The sequence below is a fragment of the Myiozetetes cayanensis genome, unplaced genomic scaffold (genome assembly GCF_022539395.1).
Source record: "Myiozetetes cayanensis isolate MyiCay16 unplaced genomic scaffold, myiCay2020 scf1, whole genome shotgun sequence".
NCBI lineage: Eukaryota > Metazoa > Chordata > Aves > Passeriformes > Tyrannidae > Myiozetetes > Myiozetetes cayanensis.
In genome coordinates, this window is record NW_026086604.1 from 7,102,053 (window position 1) to 7,128,302 (window position 26,250).

The window sequence follows — 26,250 nt, forward strand, 5'->3', positions numbered from 1 at the left end:
TAGTCAGTAACAAGAGCCAAGTTCCCCAAGTGTAAAGTCTTCCCAATATGAACCACACTCTTCCCACTCACTGGTTAGGGTTGCTAACTTCCCACTGAATACAGAAATAGGTCTAAAGATTAATCTTAGACAGGAAGATAGGCTTTTTTAACAGCTGAAGACAGATCAGATGAGGGCTAGCTCCTAAATTTAAGATGTTAGAGCAACAGTCTCGGGAGAATTGTTTGTTCCTAAACTGACATTTGTCAATGGGGATAGCTGAGAAACTCCCTGGAAAGAGAGTTTGGGAATGCTTTTAGTTTGTATTATCTACCATAAATACCACCCCTCCCCCCCCCAAAAGAAAAAGTACCCCACAGATGCATGTGCCTTCCCCCCAACCCCTTCCTTCTCCAAGTGGGCAGAGGAGAGAGAAAGAAAAAAAAAAACCAGCCAGGATTTTTGAGTAGAGATAAGAACTAGGAGGAGGCTGTGTTAACAGGCAAAACAAATTCAGAGTGAGAATAAAACTTAGATTTATTACTAACAAACTAAAAGCTAAATTCAATGCTAACAGAATAAGAACTAAAGAGTTAAAAAATAAAAAAGAGTCTTGAAACACAACACCTTCCCCCACTCCTCCTTCTTTGCAGATCTCCTCTCCTTCTCCCAGCCATGCAGAAGACGGAAAAAAGGGGGTTCATTGTTGTTTCAGTCCCTCCCCGGACCACAGCTCTTCCCATTTTGTTGTCCTGGAGGTTACTCCTCCATGGTAGTATAAGGGGACACCTATTTCACTGTGGTCTTCACCACGGGCTACAGGGGGACATTTCTGAGTCCTTCCCCTGTTTCCGTGGGGTCCCTCCCACGGGAGACAGCCCCTGATGGATTTCTCCAGCGTGAGTCTATCCCTTCGGGGAGCAGTTCTTCCCCAGTCTGCTGTCCCGTGGGTCATCCCTTCACCAGTGAGCTGTATTGGCCTGGGTCCCCCCACAGGGCCACAAGTCCTACCCAGGAAAAATTGCTTCAGCGTGGGTTTTCCTCTCCACGGGCCACAGGTCTCCTGCAGGACTTTGCTCTATCCTTGGGCCTCCCACGGGGTCGGTCACAGCTTCCTTCATGGAACCACCAGTTTCAGCATGGGCTCTTCCATGAGCTGTCCGGGAGGGGTGTGGTAATCTCTGAACCCCTATGGTCTTCCATGAGTGGCAGGGCACTCGGCTCTCAGTGTTTGCCTTGCTGGAGGGGGAGAGGGAGGACCCTCCCCCAGGCCTCTCCTCCCCCCTCTTGGAGCTGACCTTGAAGTCTGCTTGTTATCCCATGTTCTTCTCTCTTCTCCGGGCTGGATTTTCTTCTGCCACAGAGCCTTCTCTTCCTCCGTTCTTAACTATGTTACCACAGAAGGGCACCTTCACTGGCTCAGCCTTGGCCAGCAATGGGAAATCCCTCCTAGAGCTGGCTATCGTTGGCTTTTCCTAAGACAGGGGAAACTTCTAGTAGCTTCTAACTGAAACCACCCCTATGGCCTCCCTACTACCAAAAACCCAGCCACCTGAGCCCACGGCAGTGCAGAGGATTATTTTGATCTGTTTTGGTCTATGAGGAGGATATCAAATTTTGGTCAATCCTATTCTTGTATAGCTCTATGACAGAGATTTCTGCATTTGTGTTTTTCCTTGTGTTTTGGTAAGGAAGGCAATTATAACAGGAGTTTTAAGGGGGAAATTTTGGGACATCTGGATATGCATTTTGAAGGACTAAGCAGGTTTCTGGGGAGAGAGTCAGAGACCACCTGTAATGGCAAGTATTTTCTTCTAATATAGTATTAAGCTGCTTTTATAAACAACAGCAATGTGCCTTCTAATCTATTTTTCTGCTTCTTCATATTTCAGGTTCTGTGCCTTAAATGTATTCTTCTCTCAAGAGCTTCTCTGTAGTGTTACTAATTTAAATCTTGTGACATTTAATATGTTTCTCGAAGCCAGTGTGTAGTATGTGACCTCTTCTTGCCTTTGAGGAAATTACCTCATCATCTGAAATCATCTGAGTTTCACTGCTAGATTTAATCCTTCTGATCCCATAAGGTCTCTCCAAAAGCTCTTGATCCAAGACATTGAATCTTAAAATCCTGAAGAATAGGTGGGCTACACTATTCCTTTCATTTGAGATTCATCTATCAATTGTCTATCATGGTGACCAGTAAATCCTCCCACCAGGAAAAAGCTGATCTCCACAAAAAGCCTTTTGAACGTGCCTTTTTTTCAGACCCAGGGACAAATTTCTTCATTTTATTATCATTGAACAGATCTCCTCATTCTAAAACTGCTTCAGTCTTTTCCTTCTTGTAGCTTATTTCAGTCTCCTTCAGTCTACAAAGATCACCACCATACCACGCTTGCCTAAGTGCTCTTTTAGTTTATATAAAGAAATGCTCACTCTCACAAGCTCATTCTCTCTAACACCTTAAGGCTCACCAGCTTATATTGCCTGGCTGATTCTGTTATCACTCAGCTAGATTTTTGGTGCATTTCTTTGCATTAAAATTCTTTTCTGTGATGTGCATGATTCCAGACTCTTCTTGACCACCCTTCTCAAAATTAATTCCTCCTTCAAACTTTGATTTTATTATTATTATTGAGATATGTGAATTTATTTTCCCTACTTTACTCCCCAAAAAACCCACACACAAATCATTCTGTTGACTTTTACTTCCTCACCTTTATTTTTTCATGCCCTTTCAAACTTGCTCAGTAGTTGTCATCTTCTCCTGTGTATATTTTTGTATATTGGCATATCAACAAGAAAATTCTGAAGGGCTGAAAAAACTTCCTACCCAAAGCTTTAGTGCTTTCATCTTTTTGTGACAGAGAAGCCCATATTTCATTACTTCCTGGGTCAAAGATCTGTTAATCAGAAACAGCTAGTAGAGATGAGGACCTCAGTAATCAATGCAGACAAAAAATAATGCAAAAACTTGCAATAGCTGTGGTGTTCAATGCTCAGATCAGGTGTCAATTTTGTATGCTGTAAATTTTTTACTTTTACTACTTTTCTTACTTTTTCTACTTGTACTATAGTTAGCACTCTTATGAAAGCTGTGCTGTCATCATGCATATTTTTAAGTCTTTCCTTTACCATTTTAAGAGGAATATCCTCAGAATTTCCATTATGGTGGAATACTGCAACAGACATAGCTCTGAGATAGAAACATATCCTTCTTTCACACTTGCAAGGTCAGCAGCCAAGTCTCCATCTTTGTCCACTATGTCCTTGCATGGTGGACCCTGCCCAGACTTGCCTGTCCTGCCAGTAGGTTTAGTGGCTTCAGATGATCCTACTGCACAGATCCCTTACTGGATACCTATTAACTCTTTCTTCTGGTAACTGTGGCTGTTCATCCTTCAGCTCTGCTCCCACCTGTGGCTCTCAGGAACCTGCCAGCTATGATGGCTTCTTCCCTCCTTCCCTCCCTCACATTCAACCTGTTTGACCTGGTGTCCCACACAGAACTGCCTCTTGATCATGTGTGCACAATTCACCTCTCCTAGAGCTGTCCCACACTGCAGCATCCAGGAATGTGTTAAAAGGCAGGCTTTCTTCCCATGGCTTAGCCCTGCTTTTTTTTTTTCTTTTTTTTTTTTTTAACAAATGTGCGATTACCAAATGTTTGAGCAGCAAAGTGAACAAACAAATCAAATATTTATACCATCTATCACCTAAAAAGTGTTCAGAACATATATAAGCTCATATACTCACTAGCAGATTCCTTTTCTGTTGCTCTTTTCAGTTGTAATAGCGATTGCCTTTTAGATGGTTTCTGTCATCAGGCCGTCAGGGTTAGTCATGGTGGTAAAATAGCAGGTAGATGAAATTCTAGCTATATGTTGTCACTGAAGGACAAGTGTCTTTGGGCAGTAAATCTGTTAGAGGGACAGTGCAAGAAATCGTCGGTGGAACAAAATATGTCACTTCAACTCACATAGGTCACCTCAGTTCTTGGGGTAGCGAGAGATGGCTGACAGCAAATGGTGGAGAGAACAGGGCAGCCTGCCCTGCCATGTATGTAGTCATTGCTTTGCAATGCCTTGCCAGAGTTTTCCTGGTAATTTATTTTTTCACAGCACCTCTGACTTTCGTTTACTCCTGACTGCACAGCTCTTATATGAATAAACGGCTGAGAGAGTTGGGGTTGTTGCATTTGGATAAGAGAATGAATGCTCTGGGAAGACCTTGAAGCACTTTCCAGTGACCAAAGGGGGACTGCAAGAAAGGAGGAGAGGGACTTTTAACAAGGACAGGTAGTGAAAGAACAAGGGGGAATGACTTCACACTGAAAGAGGGCAGATTCAGACTAGATATTAGGAAGAAATTCTTCACTGTGAGGGAGGTGAGGCACTGGAACAGGTTGCTCTGAGAAGCTGTGGATGCCCCATCCCTGGAAGTGTTCAAGGCCAGGCTGGATGGGGCTTTGAGCAACCTGGTCTAGTGGAAGGTGTCCCTGCTCATGGCAATAGTGGTGTTTTTGTCTTAATATTAAAACTAATGCTTCAGGCATGCTACGTGAGCTGAAGCATTGTGATACCTTGCAGGGAGAGGACAGCAAGACCCTCTGGTAACATTTTCAACATTGATACAAAAGTGCTCATAAAAAGCAGTCAATTATCTGTGGAGCTTAACTGTTGCTTATGAAGATGTTCATTTATTATGGTAGCCCCAGCAGTGTTCTTGTATACAAAACACTGATTTAACCCATTATATACTTAAAGCATCATGAAAACAAGTTAATAGTGTACAAAGGAGGAAAATGTTTACTTTTGCTTATTTTGTAGCCAAAAGCTGGGTCTCTTGGATCGGGTTCGTGGTACCAATACTAAAGGAAAGCTATTTACCCCTCTGAATGTAGATGCCATTGAAGAAAGTCCTTCAAAAGAGCCTAAGAATGTTGTCTTGAATAATAAGGAGCGTTTTCGCACTGCATTCCGAATGAAAGCGTACGCTTTTTGGCAAAGCTCAGAAGGTAGCCCATCTGTGTTGGTTTGTTCCTATGCATCCCCTGTTCTCCCCATTTTACTTTGTCCCTCTGCATCTTCTGTTGAAGGTTTTTGACTCTGTGGGCCAAGCGTATCTGGTACCTGGTTTTACGTGGTACAATTGGGGAAGCCCAAGGAAATGAATCCCAGAGTCCAGGCAACACAGTGCTTGGAAAAACACAGCAACCATCCATGAAAACAACAACTGATATGCGATAAAGCCAGTGTTGGAATCAGCCTATTTGACCCAGAAAAAGAGGGCACACTGGACACTGAACATATATCCCCCCAAAAACACATGCCATCATGGCTCGGTTTATGAGCAGGGCTGCTGTGCTAAGGTAGCTGCCTCCTAGACTGCATTCAGCCCTGCACTAGCCTGTGTCCAGGCATCTCAAATATCTCCTCACTGCCATCTCATAAAAAAAATCTTGTTATGTAGAGTCAAGGTCTTCTTCCCCTCCTCTCTCCCCAAACCCTCTGCCTCTCAGCAGATTTCCACCGGGTGTCCACACAACATTATAGGGCATTTTTCCTCTCAGCTTCCCTGAGCACACATTTTCCTCTTCTTGCCTATAGCATCCAAATGGTCTTTAAATAACAGTTTTCTCCTTTATTGAGCCAGCTGGCATCAGTGCTGGCCTACTACCATGGGTATAATCTGGGTGTTCCACACCAGGAACTTAATTATTATTCTTCTTCATGAAGGTACACGAGCTCCAAGCAGTGAAAGTGAAAGAAGAGCTTGATCTGTGGCACCTAAACCTGTTTTAGCCTTTACCTAAAATATTTGGGCAAAGATCCATTGTCAAGGAAGAAAAGTTCCCAATGTTTCAGAAATGTTGGAATCTGAGAGGAGATCCCTCAAATAATGTGACTTACAGCTGTCCCAGAACTATTAACTCCCATTCAAGAGCTGAACAGTGAAAGAGGAACATGTAAGAGATGTTCCTTTATTAAATGCAGTTACTTTAAGCACTGCTTTAGTCAGACAGACATCCCTCTAATTACTGTGTGGTCAGATGTTCACACAGCTGTTTTTTGGCCTGCTTTGCAGATGCAGGAACAGGGGAACCCATGGCAGAAGACAGAGGCGACAGTAATGATTTTCTTATGGAAGATATGATCCCCACATTCAAGACAGCCATCCGAGCTGTCAGGTAAATATCTCTAATGCTCCTCAATGCCTATTTTTTTTCTCCTCTCTTTTTTTTGCCTTTTTTCTTATCCCCTCTTTGTTTGTTTGTTTATTTTGGTTTTTTGTTAATAATGTTTATGCTTCAGGAAATCACTTCACCATGTTGATAAATGTTGATTCATGTTATTGCTTTTTTAAAATGCAATATAATAGATAATTCTGGTTGCATTCAAAAGCACAAGACAGACACTATTCAGTCTGTTGAAAATATGCAGAAAGGAGAATGTTTTTCAAAAACACTGACCATGTCATTTTTGCAAGAAACTCCATACTTATTATAAAATAATGTTGTATACAGTTCCACATTAAAATACTGTATTAATATGACATATTACTCAGTTTAGTGACTAATATTTATTTTAAACTGGAATTTTCACTAGACAAAAAACTGAACTGAGTCAGCTCTTCTCTATTCACAATTGTATGAGTGTGCAATATACTTTTCAGCTATCATCTTTTAATAGATGCTGAGGTCTCCATTTCAGCAGTTTTTGGCTTGTGACACATGTCACCTCTATTTTCATATCACAAGAGATATTCCCCGGGGTTAGAAAACTCCTAGTAAGCCTTGATAATGTGTTTAGCACATCAAGCAAATAGAATTCCCTCACTGATGCTCTGTTACTTCTCAGTGTTCTGTCTTGAAAAATGCTCCCATATGAAAATACTCTGCTTTCATTGCAATTGCCATTTATTCCAGACGCTCCTAAGTTGTGGGCCAGGGATTTAGCACTTTTCAGGTGAAATACTGCAAGTCTGAAGTGCCCCAAAATTATCTACGAAAAAACTTCAAGGAAGAGGGTTGTAAAAATATAACTATATACATATATATATATATATATAACCATAAGATATATATATAACCATAAGATGTACTCTCCTGGTTCTTTTCCAATTGGGTGCAAGAGAACGAGTCACTAAAAATTCCAAGTTTTCTCAAGCCTACTGAAAGCCAGGCTTTGCTCGTGTTACCCATGACTGCTTCCCTCCCACTGGAAGTTTCTTCATCCCTATGTCCTCCAGAGCTTTCCCTTCCTTTCCCTGATACCTTCTTGCTTTCTAACTCAGAGACATGCTACTTATTACTTTTGCAAAAGTTCTTTCCCACATCCTGTCCAAATCTAAACGATTCATGTAATTTCCCTTTAAACTCAAACAGGAGCCAAGATTTTTTTTTTCTTGTGTATTTTATCCAGATCCTGAAATGTTAATGGGAAGTATTTCTTTCAGACAACACCACTTAGTGGATTTCAGGGTCATGATCAAGGGGATGTTAAATTGAAATTGCTAACAGTGGGATTCCTATTTTTCATTTATGTCTTTTAGTGTGTAGTTTTGCTGTTCTCATATATGATTTGGCTAAAATAGGCACAGATAGAATTCTGAAATCTTGAAAGATTTATAAGCAACAGAGTTGAAGAGTCAGCAGCCCTGATAACAGAATTATCCTTGCTAAATGGCAGTTTATGAAGATTTAAAAAACATTTAAAAAAACCCCAACATTAAATAAGAACCAGGTCAGAATCTTAACAGATGACAGGAATTCCCCAATTCTGACCAACAAGACTACTGAGAAAACAAACCCTCAGAACCCAAGCCTAAAACATATGAAGATAAAGATTTCATTCTTTAAACAAGTTTTTTCTATTTGTTTAATCTACCAAGACTTAACTGTTTAAAGCAATGTATAAACAGAAAAGAATGAACAAAAATAATGCCAAATATTTTTTTAAGTGCTCTGGCCAACACCGGTCCTTGTTATAAGAATTCTGTAACTAATTACTGAGTCATTTTATAATAATAGCAATAATAACAGCAATTATATTATTATATTATTATCATTACAGCAACAATAAAAATGTTTTACTGCTGTTTTTTTCAAGGACACTTCAGACAGTTCTAACAATTTTTCTTCTCTTCACAACTTGAACTGCTGTTAACTTCCTAACTTCCACATTTATATCTAATTTGCATTTCCTATCCAAAATTCTCCCAGGTGCAAAATGAAAACCAAGATGAAAATTATTCAGCATTACATATGCTATAAATTAGCTTTATAATGGGCTGAATCTTTAAAAAGCAACTTCAACTTCACAGCTTCAAAATCTCCCATGGCTTATGTTGTTCAAATTCAAACTCCAAATAAGATTCTGTAGCTCTTAACCATTTGTTTTAGCCTATTAATTATGAAAAGCCAACTATTAAGTATTTCCAAATGTGGTGTGGTATGATGTTAGAGATCCTCTGCTTATATTTTATGGCCTTGTTTGGAAATAACATGCTCTATTCCCAAGCACCCAGTGTATTTATCAATTATTTGACGAAACTGGAAATTACCATTATGGAGTTTATATAATAAATTAATTTTTTTTCCTGTTTATTATGCAGAATATTACAGTTTCGTCTCTATAAAAAAAAATTCAAGGAGACTTTGAGGCCTTATGATGTAAAGGATGTGATAGAGCAATACTCAGCAGGGCATCTTGATATGCTTTCCAGAATAAAATACCTTCAGGCAAGGTAAGAATCTTCTGGTTTGTGGGGAAAATGTTTAGCTTTGCTATCAAAATAAAGGCATACTTGGCCTACTTGTGTAGGGTCACCCAGCAGCTATGACTTTGCACAGTGTAGCTGGTCCATGAGAAAACTTTTCCCTGAAGAAAAAAGGCGAGTAGCTAGCAGGGATAATTGGTATTTCCATGTACTGGGCTATCTCTTTTTCAAGTATATAACAAGTCTGGTTCCCACCTCACTATTATTGCTCTAGAAAATCTTCTTTCTTTAATTATGTACCACAAACCACAACTGTTACTCTCTAAAATGAGCTCTGCATCACATGAGCTTAGATTTTTTTATGAAGTAATATCTTTTTGAACTCACTGTGAAACTTCATTTAAAGTTACGTTTTTCAAACCAAAAAAGAACCAATTAGTAAATACAAAAATATTGCTGAACAATTAGATACAGCAACTGCCAGAATATCATTGGTTTATTGAGAATTTAGGGAATTCTACCTTTCACCAAGTTCTGATTTTCATTATCCAGCACAAAACCTGACAGGTCTCCTGACACTTTTAAGAGCAGCTGCTATTGGGGATTCTTTGACAATCATGCTGTTTGGTTCCTCTGAAGGAAAAGACGTAATGTGTTTCAAATGTTGAAGTGTGGAAACTGTGAGCCAGAGCATAACTTAATTGCCATTAAATTACTACGTAATTGCAATTCAGTATATTGGTTGTGGACCCAGAACAGAACAAACACACCATGACCCCCAATATATTACCAAATCAACATCTGCTTTCTTTCTGAATCTTTGTTTCAGAGATGCATAGCATATTCTGTCATGTGTTAGCATTTGGAGATGGACTTATGCAGTTGCACTTTTCTTTTTTTCAGAGTAGATATGATTTTTACACCTGGACCTCCATCTACTCCCAAGCATAAGAAATCCCAAAAGGGAGGAGCTTTCTCTTACCCTTCACAACAGTCTCCCAGGTGAATTTTTTTATGCCTAGTATTTAGCATAGCCCAATACAGAAATGAAAAGTTAATTCTTACCAATAAGCATGAACTTTATTCACCGAGTGTTACAGTAATGATACTGAGAGGATACGTTGCTGTAAGATATACATGTGGGTAAATGTTGAGCCAGCAAGTCACTGCCTTCCCTAACAACAATGTATGATGGAAATCTAAACTATGGCTTCTCATTTGTCTGTGTCAGCTTCTCCACAGTTTGGAAATATGATTTTAAATTAATTACACACGTTTGATTGCTGATGTGCTGAATTTCTAAAATTCAATTAGTAAACTCACTTAAAAGCTTGACATTAACAACAGTTTGAAAGTAAACTAGTTTTCTTCCCAAAGTGAAAAAAGCTTCATTATGGCCCTCACCAAATGCCAGGCAAAGATTTTTAATGCTGCTGCTTTTAAAAAAGTGATTGGTGAGAGATGCTCAAAATAAATTGTAACACCAGGTTTCTGGTTGTGAAAGTTGCAGCATCTTATTGTATTGCTGCATTCCTGGTAGCACGAATTCAATAATAAATGACGTTTCTTCTGTTGTTTACAACTATCAATCTGTCAATAAATACCCATCAAGAACCACACAAGACCATCAACAATCTGTCCCCAAAGCTGTTGTAGTTGCTCAGAACAAAAGCAATCTTACAGAAAATAAATTATCCACCCAGGAAAAAATCTGAGCCCATGTAAATGGGAAGACAGAGACCTAAGCATATGGAGGAGACAGTGATCATTTGGGAAACAAAGCAGATTGCAAAAACTGAATGAGCCATATCACCAATAACACAATGTGGAAAATCTGACATATTTTCATTATAGTTTCTGCTCTGGTAAAATCACAGCTATATTTTAGATTTTGTCAGAAAGAGAAGAACTGGACCTGTTAAAAGTTTTAGAGTGTATTTGTTGCAATCCACGTTAAAGAGCAATGAAGTGCTTAGAAATTGTTTTTCTAGACTTTGGCACAGGTTATGGGAAGATATAGATTCCTTTGAGGTTGGTTTAGAAACCACTTGACAAAGGTTTAACTTGATCATGAGCAGCCTAGCTCCTATGAAGTCATAAATCATAGCTCTTTAGTTAGAGATCATCTTCTTACCTCCTGAAGTTTGTCCATATGGTGGACAGGAAGAAAGAAATTGCATAGATGAAAATTTATTCTGGAACCTGCTACCAGACTGTCTCTTTTCAGCATTTCCAGCCTCTGCCACTTATTATTTGGTTTAATGAAATCGAGAAAAAAAATAACACTCATCCTTGAAACTCAGATTCAGTCTCTAAATACACTAATTATAAAGAATTAGATTTGAAAACACATGGCCATCTGTAGGCCCACTAACTAGACTATCTCAGTATTCTTCACAAAACTGAAATTATTCCACCAAGCCAGAGATTAATTTCAACATTGTTTTGAACTTTTTTTTTTGCTTTTGTTTTTTCTTAATTTTTATTGAACAAAACAAAACAAAAAATTTAAAATCAAGAGTACAATTTTTAGAATTGAATTAGAATCACATAGAATTTTTACTCTTGTTTTTATGATAAATAACTCAATGGTCTCTGAGGATCTATAGGAATACATCACCAAGATGTGAATTGTGTTTCTGATAGAAATTGCTGACTGCAATGCAAAAATTGAACACTAATTAGAGTTATTAATTCTTTGTAGAAATGATCCGTATGTAGCCAAAGCATCTACAGCAGATACTGAAGACCAAAGTATGATGGGCAAATTTGTTAAAGTTGAACGACAGGTATGTAATTTCATGACAGTGATGGAGGCTGAGGTGCCTGTACAGAAATGGTAGAGCTGACACAAATCCTGTATGACTCTGGCTGAGCCAGGAAGGATTCTACTGCTGGTTGTTAGTTTTTCATGATAGAAATGATCATTTTGAAACCTGTTGAATCAATATCATTATATATGGCAGAAGATCCTGACCATGACGTTTAAGTGGGGCTTTTTCATTTCCTTAAATGCCATACTCATCACACCTGGCGTTCTGTTGTGAGCAACCCCTTCTTCTCCAGGGTCTGACACTCAAAATGATTACTTTTGGGCCCTATGAAAAGAAAAAGGAAATAAGTCCTGATATGTAACCCTGAAGTTGTGGGACTGTAAAAGAGTTAGAGAAGAGGCCTGTCTGCAAAGGAAATTCCATATTGGATTTTGCTAATGGCTATTTACCATATGGTATCAAGATTTTGTAATAACCTTATAGACTGCCGGTGGATACTGGACTGTTAAATATCCAGCTACACCAAGAATTTTTTTGGCACAGTTCATAGGGACAGGTTTTCTTATTCTGAGGCAGTTAGAGGATAAGCTGGCATCCACTGCAGCTTAGCTTGTGAGGGAAGGTCATGATTATCCTGTGTTTACCAATAAAGGTGACAGCACACCATTGCTGGGGGCAGTGCATGTATGGGAGCGTGGACTCTTCTGTTGAACAACTGACTTGAGGCAATGTCATGACATTGGTATTTTTCAGGTAAATGACATGGGGAAGAAACTGGATTTTCTTGTTGATATGCACATGCATCATATGGAACAGCTGCAAATACAAGTCGCTGAGATAAGTCCATTGAGGGAAACTGCTTCTCCTGCGAGGGAGAAGAGAGAAGAAAACAAATACTCTGAATTAAAAACAATAATATATAAATACACTGAGCAGTGTGCTCGTGAAACTCCTTACAACTTCCAGCAGGTTCCAGTCAACAAAGTCAGTCCTTACGGTTTCTCAGCACGAGGTCATATGACTCATTCACAACCTTTATCAGCAGGTGGGCAAAACTCTGGCAAACTGCAAGCCACACCTTCCTCAACTTCGTATGCAGAAAGGCCAACAGTTCTGCCCATATTCACGCTGATGGACTCCCAGGTCAGCTACCACTCCCAAGGAGACCTGCAAAGCCCTTACTCAGACAAGGTGTCTCCGAGGCACAGAAGGAGCCTAACAAGAGACAGTGACACTCCATTGTCCCTCCTCTCAGTCAACCACGAGGAACTCGAGCGCTCCCCAAGTGGCTTCAGTATCTCCCAGGAGAGAGACGACTTCCCGTTTGGCCCCAACGGAGGATCGGCGTGGATGAGGGAGAAACGCTACCTGGCAGAGGGGGAAACAGACACAGACACAGACCCCTTCACACCAAGTGGCTCCATGCCTTTGTCTTCTACAGGAGATGGGATTTCAGATTCAATATGGACCCCTTCGAACAAGCCAGTTTAAAAGCGCGTGTGGGGGCAGTCACTGGTTGACTTCTCCGTGTAATGTAAGCATACTTTGTATATCTCACTTACTCTACACCCAAAGCTTACTAGTTCAAAACACCAATGGCTGCATAAGATGCATGTGATATTAGTGGTAGTCATTCTGCACCATTTCATACGATTTAATAATGCAGTTTTTTTCATGCTACCAAAACTAAGGAGCTTAGTTTTGAGCATGGTTTGCATGACTTTACCCTATATAAATGGTACAGCTGATTTCTTCTATGATACATATCTATCTGATACTCTTCCATACAACAATGGTGAATTGATAACAGGCAAGATACAGTGGTCCTTGCTACATTTTGTAAACAGAGCAGCAAAGTAAAAATATTTTCAGGAGCAATATCCCTTTGTGGAAGCATAATGTATGAATCATTTTCCAATATAAGTCAATCAATCTCTAACAAACCTAGCCAAGAATTTCTAATATTAAAAGCAGGGAAAAACCTGAGTCAAAGTATGACCTTATTGAAATGGGTTTGTGAACTAAGTGTTTCTCATGTGATTTCTTGTATAATTACCCCTGAAATACAATGTTGAAATTAATTTAAGGGTAGAATTTTAAATCATCAAAGCCAGCTTCTGGGATTAAACATAGTTATTTTTTCATTGTAAAATGTAAATATAAATCCCTCAAACTACTTTGAAAATCTTCACTAGTGCTTATAAAATTACTCACAGTGAGACTGCAATGCTATTTTATAGAAAATCGTTTCCTAAGTCAATTTGTTACTTATGGGGCCGAATTTTCTTTCTGTTCCAAAAATAAGGTTATTCAGTGTAGGGAACACCAGGTTTATACACTCCACTCTTTTATTGACTTATGTGCTGCTAAGTAAGGTGCATAATGTAACTCTGCCTCAGTTTCCCAATCTGTTAATTGGGAGTTATACTTCCCCACATAAACACAGGTTGTAAGGCTCAAGTCACTAATATTTGCCAAGTGCTTTGAGCTCCTGAGATGTGCAGAATATCATTATTGTATCTTCTCTGAGTCCTACAGTGTGGGATGCTGCCAGGATCTGTTTCTCTCTGTTTACTGCTTCTCTTGGAAATAGACTGCTCCAAAACCATGAATGTTTGGCCATATTTAGGATCAGTGTATGAAAAAATAAACACCATTTTTGTCCCCTGTCCCTGAGCAGCAGAGGGGCAAGTATGCTCCCTAAGCCTTGGCCAAATATTAATTTCACAGAAATTGGATATTATATTGAAGGAGAGCAGGAAATTCATTCAACCTACTGGGAAGAAATGAATCAAAGATCTCAGCAGTGGGAATGTAATACCTGAAAAGCTAGTGAAACTAAGCCTATCTGAACATCCTATGCAGGTCTTACCTGGTGTCAATCAAGGTGTCCATAAAATAGCATCCATTTGATTTCAAGTTTGATGGCTGTACACTCTTTACAGCTGGTGGGAAATAAGGCAGTACAGTCAGTGAGCACAGGGTACAAGAACCAAGGCACATGTCAGCTTTAGGATGAGATTAATCTCACCTCTGACTCAATTATCTACAATGACAAATTTCTACCAGCTTCACAGGGAGCAGAGGGTGACTTACTTAGATGTCAAACGGTCGGAGACACCCACAGTCAGTGGGAAGGCTCTCACCTCTACCCCACTGATCCAAGGAGCAGCCTCTCTGCCATGGCTCCTGTCAAGAATGACCCCTGTCACTCCACACAACATCCAGGGCACTTTCTGTAGTGACTGCTGGTATTACACTGCAGCTGCACAACTGAGCATCCTTGGCACACAGCACAAGAACATGTTATTGGGCTTCCCAGTACTTACTGGGTATTGAACAGCCCTGGACAGAGTGCACTTGAATAGACAATATTTTGTTGCGTTTTGCCCACTATAGGAAACTTCATGTTCAATTCCTCAGCATTGTTGACATCTCCTAAGAGTCATTCCATCCAGGGAGCTTCTGTTCCTTTCCAGATGCAGGCATTGCCTTCATCTTCATTGTTTATTCTGTATTGGAAGAGACATCTAAAGGATTAGGATCTTCTTACTTCATCTGCTTCTTCTGCTAAATCATGCTGCATCCTTCTGGGATGAATCTTCAGGGAGAACAAATTGCTGTTGTTAGTGGAATAAACAATGCAGGCCAGTTACAGCCTTTCAAGGCTGGCCTTAGTCTGTTCTGAGGCCAGTAACTATGACATGAGGCACAATTTTGGTAATTACTTAATTGACAGAATAGCCATTGGCATGTAAGATAATCTCTGGTGCAATTTTTGTGGCTAAATTTGCAGAGAATAAAAGTAACTGACAAATTCATTATAATTTGGTATGTTAAGAAGAATTCTTTGGCCTTTGGTGATTCTTGGAAATACCTGTGTTGCACCTGCTGCAGGCTTTCTGATACAGGAATAGATGCCTGTGGCAACTCATGAGATTTAACCCTCACATGAAAAGAGAATGAAAGAGAATGAAAAAGAATGAAAAATTATTTTGACATTACTACACTTCTGAAATTGGTGTAAGTGTATGCTAGACAAGCCTGCTTCACTTTTCTTATTTGACAAGGGTCTGTCATTCCTACCGATTTTATCTGAGTTTGGTCCTTCTTAAAATGCTTTCTAGATCTGAGCAATCAGAAATCAAGACAGCCAAAAAGCAGGTGCAATTTGAGAAATTTGTTTGTGACTGTCTTTGACAGTGGCTGTGCCATGCAGTTTCCTGTCCAATTCCCACTTAAATTCTTCAGTTCAAGTTTCTATTCTTTCCCATGCCAGGTGATATAAAAGGAATCTTCCCTCAGTATTAAACCTGGCTGAAAATCCATAAACAGCCTCATTATAAAGGTTTGTTCTTTCCAAGAGAAAATCCAGGCAAGGGCAGAGACTTGAGTGAATCTTCACCTGCACACAGAGTGCAGACCCAGAGAAAGCAGGATTTGGGCTGCCTGCACTCTGTACACTTAGCAGCTCAACTGCCTTTAAATTGTTCTGCAGCTTAAAGGCACCAGGTCAGGTTTTAGTAGCCACATCATGAAATATTTAATGATATGCTAACTGGCCAGATGAGGTCTGCCTCTTCTTAAAAAGCACTGGTGGTAAACTCAACAAGACCCTCTGCAGGGGACATCTGTGGATCCTGTGGAGGAGACCCAAGAAATCGGACAAGGAAGATCTGATTAGCTTTTTTCCTACACACTTCTTCACACTGAAACCAGTCACTGCTCTGTTCAGAAGGGTAATGTGCTTAGCAGCTCTCTGCCCTCTACATCAGCTGGATTAAAAATAGGGTGTGCATCAGTTCTGCTGTCTGTGCTGACAACAGACAATGTGTCAAGGTGTCACCAGCCAGGTGAGATCTGGAGGTCTTCCCTGTTCTGGGATGTGCACACAAACTTCATCAGACTGCAGTTCAGATGAGTCTATGGAGTGCATCCACCTTTGAACTGCAGTTTATGTGCCTGCCATAGATACTCGACAAAACAAAATAAACTATGAGTGACCCTTAACAAGTTAGAAGGTCAGGACTTTCTTCCCCATGCAATTCACAATTTCATTTGAGAGAGCTGTCTGGGTCAACAATAGTCTTCACAATAGGAATGAATTAGATTTATACCTTCTGTTTCTGTGTGATGGTTCAGTTTAAGAGCTACCAATGCCCTTTGGGTGAGATCTTTCTAGCATCTCAACTGACACTAACACTTTGTTTACATATGGTTAATATAAAAGGGAATTGACCACTCTTTGATGACTTAATTCAGTCCTTGAGATATTTTTCATAATCAGAAACTGTGGAACTTTTCTCTGTTCTCCTCAAAGTCAAAAACCTTCTCAAACTGATGCAGTGGGAGCAGGGCTGAGACCTAATCTGCCTTTATTTGTGAATTTCCTTGTGAAAGACAGAACTGATCTGGAAACATTTTTCTTGGCTACATTCTTAGACTGATTTTCAGTCCCTAGTGAATGCCACACATCTGGAAGTTTTCAAAAAGGTGAATCTGTGTTTACATTGTGTGCCTCTCTTTGCAGCATCATTATCAATTGAGGTTCTTCACTTTAGATTCAAACTGGGAATACTTGATTAAGACAGAAGAGAATGTTTAGTTGAAGTACGCAGGTATAGAAAAATGTGATTTATGCTCTATTTAGGGAGAACTTCTAACAAAAAATCTAGGCAGGTAATGGCTGTTGTCCCTGCCTTGGCTTTTCCCTGCACTGAATTAATCAGTTTAGCTCCCATCAAAATAAAAAGGGAATTCAACATGTGGAGAGATTGATTAAAAAGTCCCTAAACCGACTTTGGCTATATTTGCTCTGGTTTTATCTGTAACTTTGCTGCATTGTTACGGTTCAGAGGGGAAGCAGTTTAAAATTTTCCTGCTCCAAGTTGTGGCCCAGGAGCACCACAAACCCAACCCAACCTGAACCCGTGCATAGCGGGGCCGCTGCCTCGCGGCCTTCAGGCAAGCACCGAGGTCCAACCGGTTCGCAAGATCACAGCCTAAAGCAGTCAGAAAATTCAGAGTAAGGAGCAAATCCTGCCCTGCTGGGAGCCCAGTTGCTGCAGAGCTGTCATATCCGCTTAGGTAAGCACTAAATTCGTCCTTCTTTACCGAAGAGCACGTGGGAAAGAGCTGGACCTTGATTCCTTGCACCCCACAGCCCCCACCACTGAGCTTTAGGCGCCTAAGAAGGGCAAACCTAAAGTTTTTGAATTTGGTGGGATATCACTTTTTCAGGAGCCCAGCTGAATGTGGATGTTCACCCTGGAAGACTATTTTCAGAGGTACAGAGATAAAAAAGGGCCATTTTCAAGTGTTTTTAGCTGGGCGCTGTGGGAATGAAGATCCTGGGTATCACTTTTGCTTCTGATTATTTAGGCTGTAAGATTTGACCCTTCCCAATTCAGCTTTGAGTAGCTTCCCTCTGAAGTTAAGTGAAACAAAATACTGAAAGTGGGATCCTATTCCATCGTCGAGAACACGCTGGGACTGAAGGTTACATAACAAACTGCATTTTGTTTTCTAGTTATGGCATCTTATTATTACTAGTATTTGTGCCTTGCTCACTGAAATTTTCTCCATGCTACAAAGATGCTTTTTTCAGATTCTGGCTGACAAGGGAACACAACTTTTATACAAGTGGCCTTTAGTGCTCTTTATAATATTATTTATTGTAATTTTTAAACTGTATGTGTAATTTCTATTCTGGCACTGTCCAATATTTGAACAACTTTAATATGTTTATTTCAATATATTATGCAAACAATACTTCTTAACTGATTTTTTTATGTTCTGTCTTTAAAAACTGCACCACTTATTAATAAATAGAAATTTCAATTATGATGTGGATGGATTTATTTTTGTTTAAATCACAATATCTTCACACGTATTCAAATATACCCCCAGGAAAGACATTGACAAAGACCCTTTTGACTTCAACTAGGCAGGTCTGAACTCACAGCTACACAGTAGGTTTTGTCTGGCTTCCACAGCTAGTCCCAATTTAATACAGTACACAGTAGATCCCACTGTTTGTGACTTCTTTTGATTTACTGTCCATGTGACTTATATGGCTTTGAGCATATGTGTGGGGGCAAATGAAAACTGGGGGAAAATACATTCATATTAGAGACGTTAATTTGCTAAAATATTATGAAATCGCAAACAAAATATACAGAGAACACAGTAATGGCACACGAGGGAACAGAATATCCTCTACAGGGAATTTGCATGAATTCTGCCCCTGGTTCTGTTGCAGTATTTCTATGTGGTCTTGTGTCTGAATGAGACAGGAAGGGAAACACATGAAAAGTCACCTCTTCACAGAACAGCTGGACTTAGTGAGTAATTCCAAGGTGTGAGTAATTTCAAGGCATTCCCTGTGGCTTCCTGGCTGTCACTGAAGAATCTGCTCTGCTCAACACTTGAAATACAACCTAGAAAAAGGTTTCTTAATTTTTTGTGGCAAGTAAAAAATTATTGTCTTATCCCAGTTCTGTAACCCTTTAAAGTGCGGATAAATAAAAAGTTCTTTAGTGCTGCAACATCATGTTGTGGTGCTTTTGAGTTAGGATTTATTTAAATAAAAAAAATAAATCAATAAGAAACAGGATGAGTGCCAGGCTCCTACAGCCAAGTTCTATCATTTCGTCCAAAGATTGACAGTTTGGTTTGTTGTGGTTTTTTAAACCAATGCCCCAGAGTGTGGAATTCTGAATCTCTTGGGTTCGGTTTTCCACACAGCTCTAAAGACTATGTACTTTCTTACTAGCACTTTCTTAATTCCCTACATTTTTTTTTAAGAAAACAGAAAGGTACTTCAAATGTCTTCACTGTTATTGACAACATTACCCCACGTCATCGTTGCTAACTTAGCAGTGAATGTCCCAGCTTGAACTGAAGAGCAGCTGCTCAGCAGCCACAGAAATGAAATTTAAATGAGTGTTTCACAGACACAATGGGTGAACCACTCAGTTTCTGTTCACCTGCACTGAAATGTATTGCATTAACATTTCCCCTTGGCTGTCACCCAAATACAGAAGCCTGAAAAATCACTAGATTTCAGTAAGGCACTGGGTCTGATCTTCTAAGAAATAGATTCTAAAATGGTAACCAGGTGTGACACCTCTCCTCAGGCAAAGCCCTGCTTAAATCCAGGGAGTTTTTCCCTCCAGCAAGCTATGCTTATGTTAATATGGGACTTCTGAAGTCTTACATAATTGTCCCCCTCCTAAGCAGAACAAGACTTAGACTTAACCTTAGAAAGGGTCAATATGGATGCATCCAATGTAGCTCAAGCAACAATGTCAGGACGGGAAGGTTCTCAGTGTGTCCTTCTCTTTCTTCTCAAGATGCTTTTATTTATAAGACTTGCCAGAGTAAAACGGTCACTTGATTAACATAAAGCATCCTCTTGGACCACAGAGAAGGGATGGAATCGGGAAAGCCAAGTCCCATGGCACAGAGCAGCAGGAGAGATAGACTGTCCTTAAAGAAATTGCCCTCTAAGATGATGGCTGATAGGCCGGTGTGCTTGAGACAGCACCACAGCTTTTATCCTGCTTCCTTGTGTCAGATGTAGATGGTCAGCAGAATACAGACCAAGAACCATGAAGAAAGATGTGAGATGTGCTATGAATGCTTTGGCAGACTTGATGGGATCAGTTATGTGTCTGGCACACATCCTAACAGAAATAAAATCACTGGATAGGTCATTAAATATTTTTCTAAGTAAGTTCTGGACAGCTGCAACTTTTCTGTATCTTATCAAAGCTTTATGAGACTCTGTATTTACAAATGCCGAATGTTTGATCACAAATTAACATCTTTGGAAGCCCCAAAGGAGCAGTGCACAGTAGTGTGTGGGTCTGTAAATATCTCATATGATATATCTAACATACAGATAACAAAAAAAACCACCTGGACTTCATGCCTCTCATCCCTTCATAGTTTCACAATTTTCATGCCTCCTTTTTTTCCAGTTTTTCTCCTTTTTCTCCCCTAAGAATATGCTTGAAATCATAAAAGTTTTACAATGTCAGAAACTTCAAAAGAAAGTGTTCCCTGCTTTAGACAAACAAATATACAAAACATTCTTACTGAAAACAGCAAAAGTGAATGCTCATAAAGTTTAATGCTCGTTCTTTTCAGGAAGTTTTGTGGTGTTAGTACCAATCTTAGCAAAATATTGATAAGAAAAATTAAAGAATGTTACAAAGGGCAGGAATTATTTGCAATTTTAAATATATTTTCTGAAAGAAAGTACTACAAATGGGAATAAGTATATGTTTATATGTATTACAAGTGATAGAACAAGAGGAAATGGCCTCAAGTTGCACCAGGGCAGGTTAGATTTGATATTAGGAGCAATTTCTTCAATGAAAAGGTTGCCAAGCACTGGAACAGGCTGCCCAGGAAAGTGGTGGAATCACCATCCCTAGAGACATTTAAAAAATGTGTAGATGTGGCACCTGGGGACGTGGTTTAGTGGTAGACTCGGCAGTGCTGAGTTAATGGTTGGACTTGATGATCTTAGAGGTCTTTTCCAACATAAATGATCCTATGGTTTTATATATAGTTTTAAGAGATGAAATATTATTTTAAAAAAAAGACAAATAAACATAATTACATTTAGAGAATTATCCTTAATAGAACTTTTGCATGAATAAATAAAATAGAAGAACATTGCTAATGTGTGAAATTAAATTCAGATGAAAATAAACTTTACAGCACTAGTGAATTTCTTTAAAAATAAACTAAATATCTTGTAAAATTGTAATGGCAGAGGACTAACAGAGAAGTGTTGAAATGCAATCAGGCTTTTTCAGAACAAATGGAATGTACAGAATTGATACTTTTCTAAACAAAGTTTATTAAACAATTACTCAAAGGTGCTTTCAAGGAAACATTTGTCACAGTATAATGAAGTGTAAATGAAACTAAAAATTCATATGGAGTAAGCTTGGGTTAGGTTTGCTTCTTTGTTCTTTATTTAAAAACAGCATTTCTTTCTCTTTGCACATCAGCATCTGATGAGAGAAGGGCACAGCTGGATATGTGTTTTCCTACCAGGCATATAAGACAGGTTTGCAAGGTGCTGTAGGTACTACAGAACTCCGTGTGCCACAGCTCATTTTTAGGGCCCAGATGGTTCATACCCCAGCCAGGGTGGAGGGTGGTGCTATCTGAGGACAGTGGCAGACCAGGACAGAGCAGGTGGGAGCGGATGCTGGTTGGTGATGCCATCGCAAGAACGTCTGTCTGGAGCCCTTGCAGTCACTCACACATATCGTAATTGCCATGTAGAAATGTGGTGTTTAAAACATGTTTAAAAGTCTAAGAAAAAGCCAGAAGGAAGAAATAATGCATTGCTTTCACACTGTGCTCTCAGCCCACAGAGAGATCAAGCACCAACAGTCAGACTGTTTTCTCCCTCCTTACCAGAATGTCATGCCACGCTGTCCTCTCTTTTACAGATAAACCACAGGTATTTCCTTGAATGTGTGTTTATTTGAATTGCATCAGCAGTGACTTAACGTGCCTAACCTTCAGCAGATGAATGCGTTTACTCAGTAATTTATATGAATTACAACTCTGTTACTAAGAGACACTAAAAATGTCTTCTTTTCCTGCTCTGGATTTTGGGATGCTAATTATGGGCCCAGTGCTGCCACACAAAGGGATGCTGGAAAAAAAAAGTCATGTAAAGACTATACTCCTGAGAAAGCTACTTGCTCAGAGGGATGCTCTGAGTGAGAACACAGCATTGTCCCCAAGAGTCAAAGTTGGGGCTGAACAATATCCCCCTCCCTGGTCACCTGAGCTGAGGAAAGTTAAAATTACAGAGTCCCAGGGTAAAACGCAGCACGAGGCAAAAACCTGCTGAAAGTCTAATTATCCTCACAGCCAAACATCAAACGGCTGGAACTGCTCCCAGTGCACACATCTTCCTGGCTTTACCTGGTTTTGTCAGCTGTTACAGAGAGGACTTTCATCCCAGACTTCTTGATGTGATATTGAGCAACTGGTAATTAAGTCAGTAAAAGTAAGTCTTGTCAAAGAAAAGGTGTTTCCATATTCCTCAAGCTGCAGCAGTTAGTCACGAGTCACGAAATTTTGCCTTTTATCACAGCCAGTAAGTTCCATATAGAATTAAATAATTTTAGATGCAATGACATCCCACTGCGTAAGGCTTTTCTGTGAAAGGCAGAGTGAAAGAAAACAAAGGTAAGATTGTGCATGCATGTGCACAGACGTGTCTAAGCATCTTATTTACCAGCTGCAGTTCTGTTAAATTGGCTGCAGTCACCTTCCAGCTTCTGAAGTTCTTGGTGAAGGAAGGATTTTCGGGCAGAGACACAGCCCAACCACACACATAACCTGATCACTAAAGCACTTTTTATTTCATAAACTGACTGTGAATCCATTTAGCTTTCCTTTTATTAATTGCTACAAGGTTGTGCATTATTTCTGATGAAATGTTCTGATGAAACTACTGAATGGACAACCACTGGCTTTTAACAGCTTGCATCTAAACTCACTGATTTCAAAGGAATCACTTGCAGCCCACTAGATTAAATGGGAGCAGAATATTATCCACTGTTTCCAACAGTGATCATCTCTTGGGTACTACTGAACATCACTCAGCTTCACTGAAATTACCCTATGTCATTGCTGTGACTGGATCTCTCTCTCCCTTCCTCACCACTTCACCATGATGCCAAGCAATTTTCTGTTTTAACTGTCATTTTATTCCTTTTGAGGTTCCACACTTAAGATACACTTCTGGTTTCATCTCTGTTATCTTGGCAATGTCCTCTGTTTGAATTGAAGGGTGGCCAAAGCTTTTACCAAAGGGGCTTAACCTTGCCTACCTCTCACCATCAAAGGTGGCGTTGGTCTAACTGCAGTAAGATGAGCTGCTCCTTTAAAAGGGAAAAAAAATCCTCCACAATTCAATTCTACTGCCAAAAGGAGCTTCCAATACCCACCTGACCTGCCACAGAGCCCTTCCATGCAGGATTCAACAGGTACTTTGTGTGCTTATGATTGTGTTACCTCTAGTTAGTCCTTCAGGGATTAAGATAACAATTTTCACAGGATTTTAGGGAAAGATTGTCAAGCCTGTCTACTCAAAGTTTCTCACAAAGTGTTCATTAAGACCTGGCAATAACCTCCAGTTTTATATATGCTCTGAAGATTACAATCTTTGTCAAGAGAAGTCAGGTAAGTTGATATTAACTATTCCAGATCTTGGCGTTTTCACACGTACTTGGAGGAAACCATTTCAGCTGTGCTATTAACGCTCAGTGGAAATGTAGCAAATGACATGTATTTTTATTAAATGTATATTTATTGCATTTTACTGCATTCTCACACAAATAAATCTGAACTTAAAAAGTAGTTGTAGCAATGTAATGAAGCATGCAGCTGTAACATGGACATATTTTCACATTAACTTGAAGTATTTCTTTAGAGTTGGTGCATGATGGTCTGCTTAAAATGAGAGATGACCCTTAGATGTTGGAACTGAAGGAAGGTAAGGAAATTCATACTCAAGGTCTTTCCTTTTTGTATTTCTTTCTTCTCTTAACTTCTGTTCTGCTCTGTTAAGCGTGAAGACACGAGGAAACTACTTGATATCTCATTGCACTCTGTTTGTACGGGAAAAATGGAAACAATTCAAACTTCATGGTTACCTGCTACATTAAAATGAGTTCTACTGAAGCATAGCTAATAAACACATTGGTTTCAGATTGCTGTTAACGCAGAGTAACAGAGAAGTATTTAATAAGAGGTCTTCATGAGTGTATAAAGGTAATCTGAACAGGATTAAAATCTTCAATTCAGCAGTTCAGGGAACTCTGGATCAACAGTTCTAAGTAAAATGAATTCTACTAATATCATTCAGCTTAAAATAAACAGAGGAGGATTATCATGTCCAGTAGAGGTGAAGGAGAATTTGTAACCAAAGGCTTGACCTTCACTCTGTATCAGATAAATGTTTGGAAGGAAAACATTCTCTGAGTCAGTTTATGGGATTTGTCTCTCTGCTCACAGCTGTGTGGCACCTGTGCCTTCAGTGCCTGTGAATCTCAGCGTGGTTTGAAATGGAAATTGTAATTTTGAGCTGGAGGAAAATAAGGGTTTCATATTTGCAATCTGGACATATATTTCAGTCATCACAGTCGTGTCACTTCAAGAGAGATACAGTTACAAAGTAATAAAGACTTGCCCGTGATAAATGAAAATTGGATATCAAATAAGCAGAGCAACGCAAATGTGGTGTGTATGGTAAGAGTTAATATTACTAATATTCACATTGCTGAGAGATAAGGTATTTCAGGCAACAGATCTAGGATTTTTTGTCACACATGGCTTTGAAATTTAGACAGCATAAATTTCAGAGGGTTAATGCTGGAAGAAGATTTCGGGAAGCAGCTAAAAGCTAATGCTTCAAAATCGAATCAACCTCTACCAACTGAGGAGCAAAAGTAGTCTGTTTTGAAGTGATGTCCCCAGTATTAGGATTTATCTGCAATTTCTTTCTAAGCATCTTTTACTGGCCAGGGGTAAATCTGGCATTCAGGCAAAACAAACACTCCCATGAATGGAGGATTTTTCATCATTTTATACCAACAATATTTAATATTGCTTTGCTAGAAGTAGAACAAGATTTGTGTTGTTACGATCCATCCTTCCAGATTGTATTTGTCTGCTGTCCCAGTCCTTATATGCTTTGCTTGGTTAAGTCTGTAGTGTGTCATGGCCACACTAATGCCTTCTCTGAATTACTGTTGGAAATCAGCATTGTATGTGGAGAAAATTGTGTTTGTTAGCATGGAGGAGGAGCTCAGCAGGGAGGACAGCAGGGATCTGACAGTTTAGGTGAGTGAGAAAGCATCTCCAAATATGCTGAGAATGCTTCCAAGCACAGCTTTGCATCTCACTCTATTCTGTTTGTACTTTTACAGCTGTTTTTCCTTTCTCTCTCTTTCAGTGCCTTGTAAGAGGGTCCTTTCCTGTATTAATCCTCTTGCCTCTTCTCTGTCTTTTAGGAATGTGCTCTTTCTAGATCCTGCTCTCACCTGCTGATGTCAGATGACTTTTCCCTGTCCCACTACCATGAAAAACTCCAAGCCAGTTTAAATAAATCAATAATAAGTTAGACCTTTGACAGGAAATTATCTACTATCTACCACTTCACTTACAAAGCTTTATAAAACAGCTGTGTTTGCCCATCAGTCTGTGAAATGCTTTTACCAAGGATTTCAGTGTTAGTCAAAGTGCGATTCACTGGTAACCCATGTTTCTCAAAGAAGATCCTGGAAATTAGGATTCCTCAGTCTGGATGAGCACTGACTGGCCTTTGATCTATAGGGGCAGACTGAAAATGGGGCATGGGATGCCCTCTTCCCCCACCTCCTGGTTATTTGCCATGCATACAAAATCCTCATGAAGGGCAGATATGTGGGGTCCTCCAGCCAAGCAGCCTCACACCTCAGGGACAGTACAGTGGCAGCACTTCTGCTGGCCGTGTTTTCTGCTGATGTCCCTTTGGGTAGGTGAGCAAAGAGACAGTGCTGGCCTGGTCACAGCTGTGTGCAGGAACAGGTCATGAGGAACGTGCTCAGAGGGTCTGTGTCCCATAAACAGTGAATCATCATCATGGGACATAACTCATCCTAATGCAAATTTTGCAGAGCCAAGGAGACACTCAATTCTCATAGTACAATCCAAATTCATAATGTTCTGTTTATAAACCAGCACATCA

General features: G+C 39.7%; 1 protein-coding gene across 1 annotated transcript in view; it reads left to right on the top strand.

The window, feature by feature from the left end:
* KCNQ3 (potassium voltage-gated channel subfamily Q member 3) overlaps nucleotides 1-18,318 on the top strand; it is a 204,397-nt gene extending 186,079 nt beyond the window's left edge. The window contains exons 8-13 of the mRNA XM_050322270.1: nucleotides 4,809-4,996; nucleotides 6,067-6,169; nucleotides 8,596-8,727; nucleotides 9,604-9,702; nucleotides 11,405-11,489; nucleotides 12,228-18,318. Coding sequence (XP_050178227.1) covers nucleotides 4,809-4,996; nucleotides 6,067-6,169; nucleotides 8,596-8,727; nucleotides 9,604-9,702; nucleotides 11,405-11,489; nucleotides 12,228-12,965 — 1,345 coding nt within the window. The 3' untranslated portion in view covers nucleotides 12,966-18,318. The remainder of the gene's footprint in view (nucleotides 1-4,808; nucleotides 4,997-6,066; nucleotides 6,170-8,595; nucleotides 8,728-9,603; nucleotides 9,703-11,404; nucleotides 11,490-12,227) is intronic.
* Nucleotides 18,319-26,250: the final 7,932 nt, after the last annotated feature.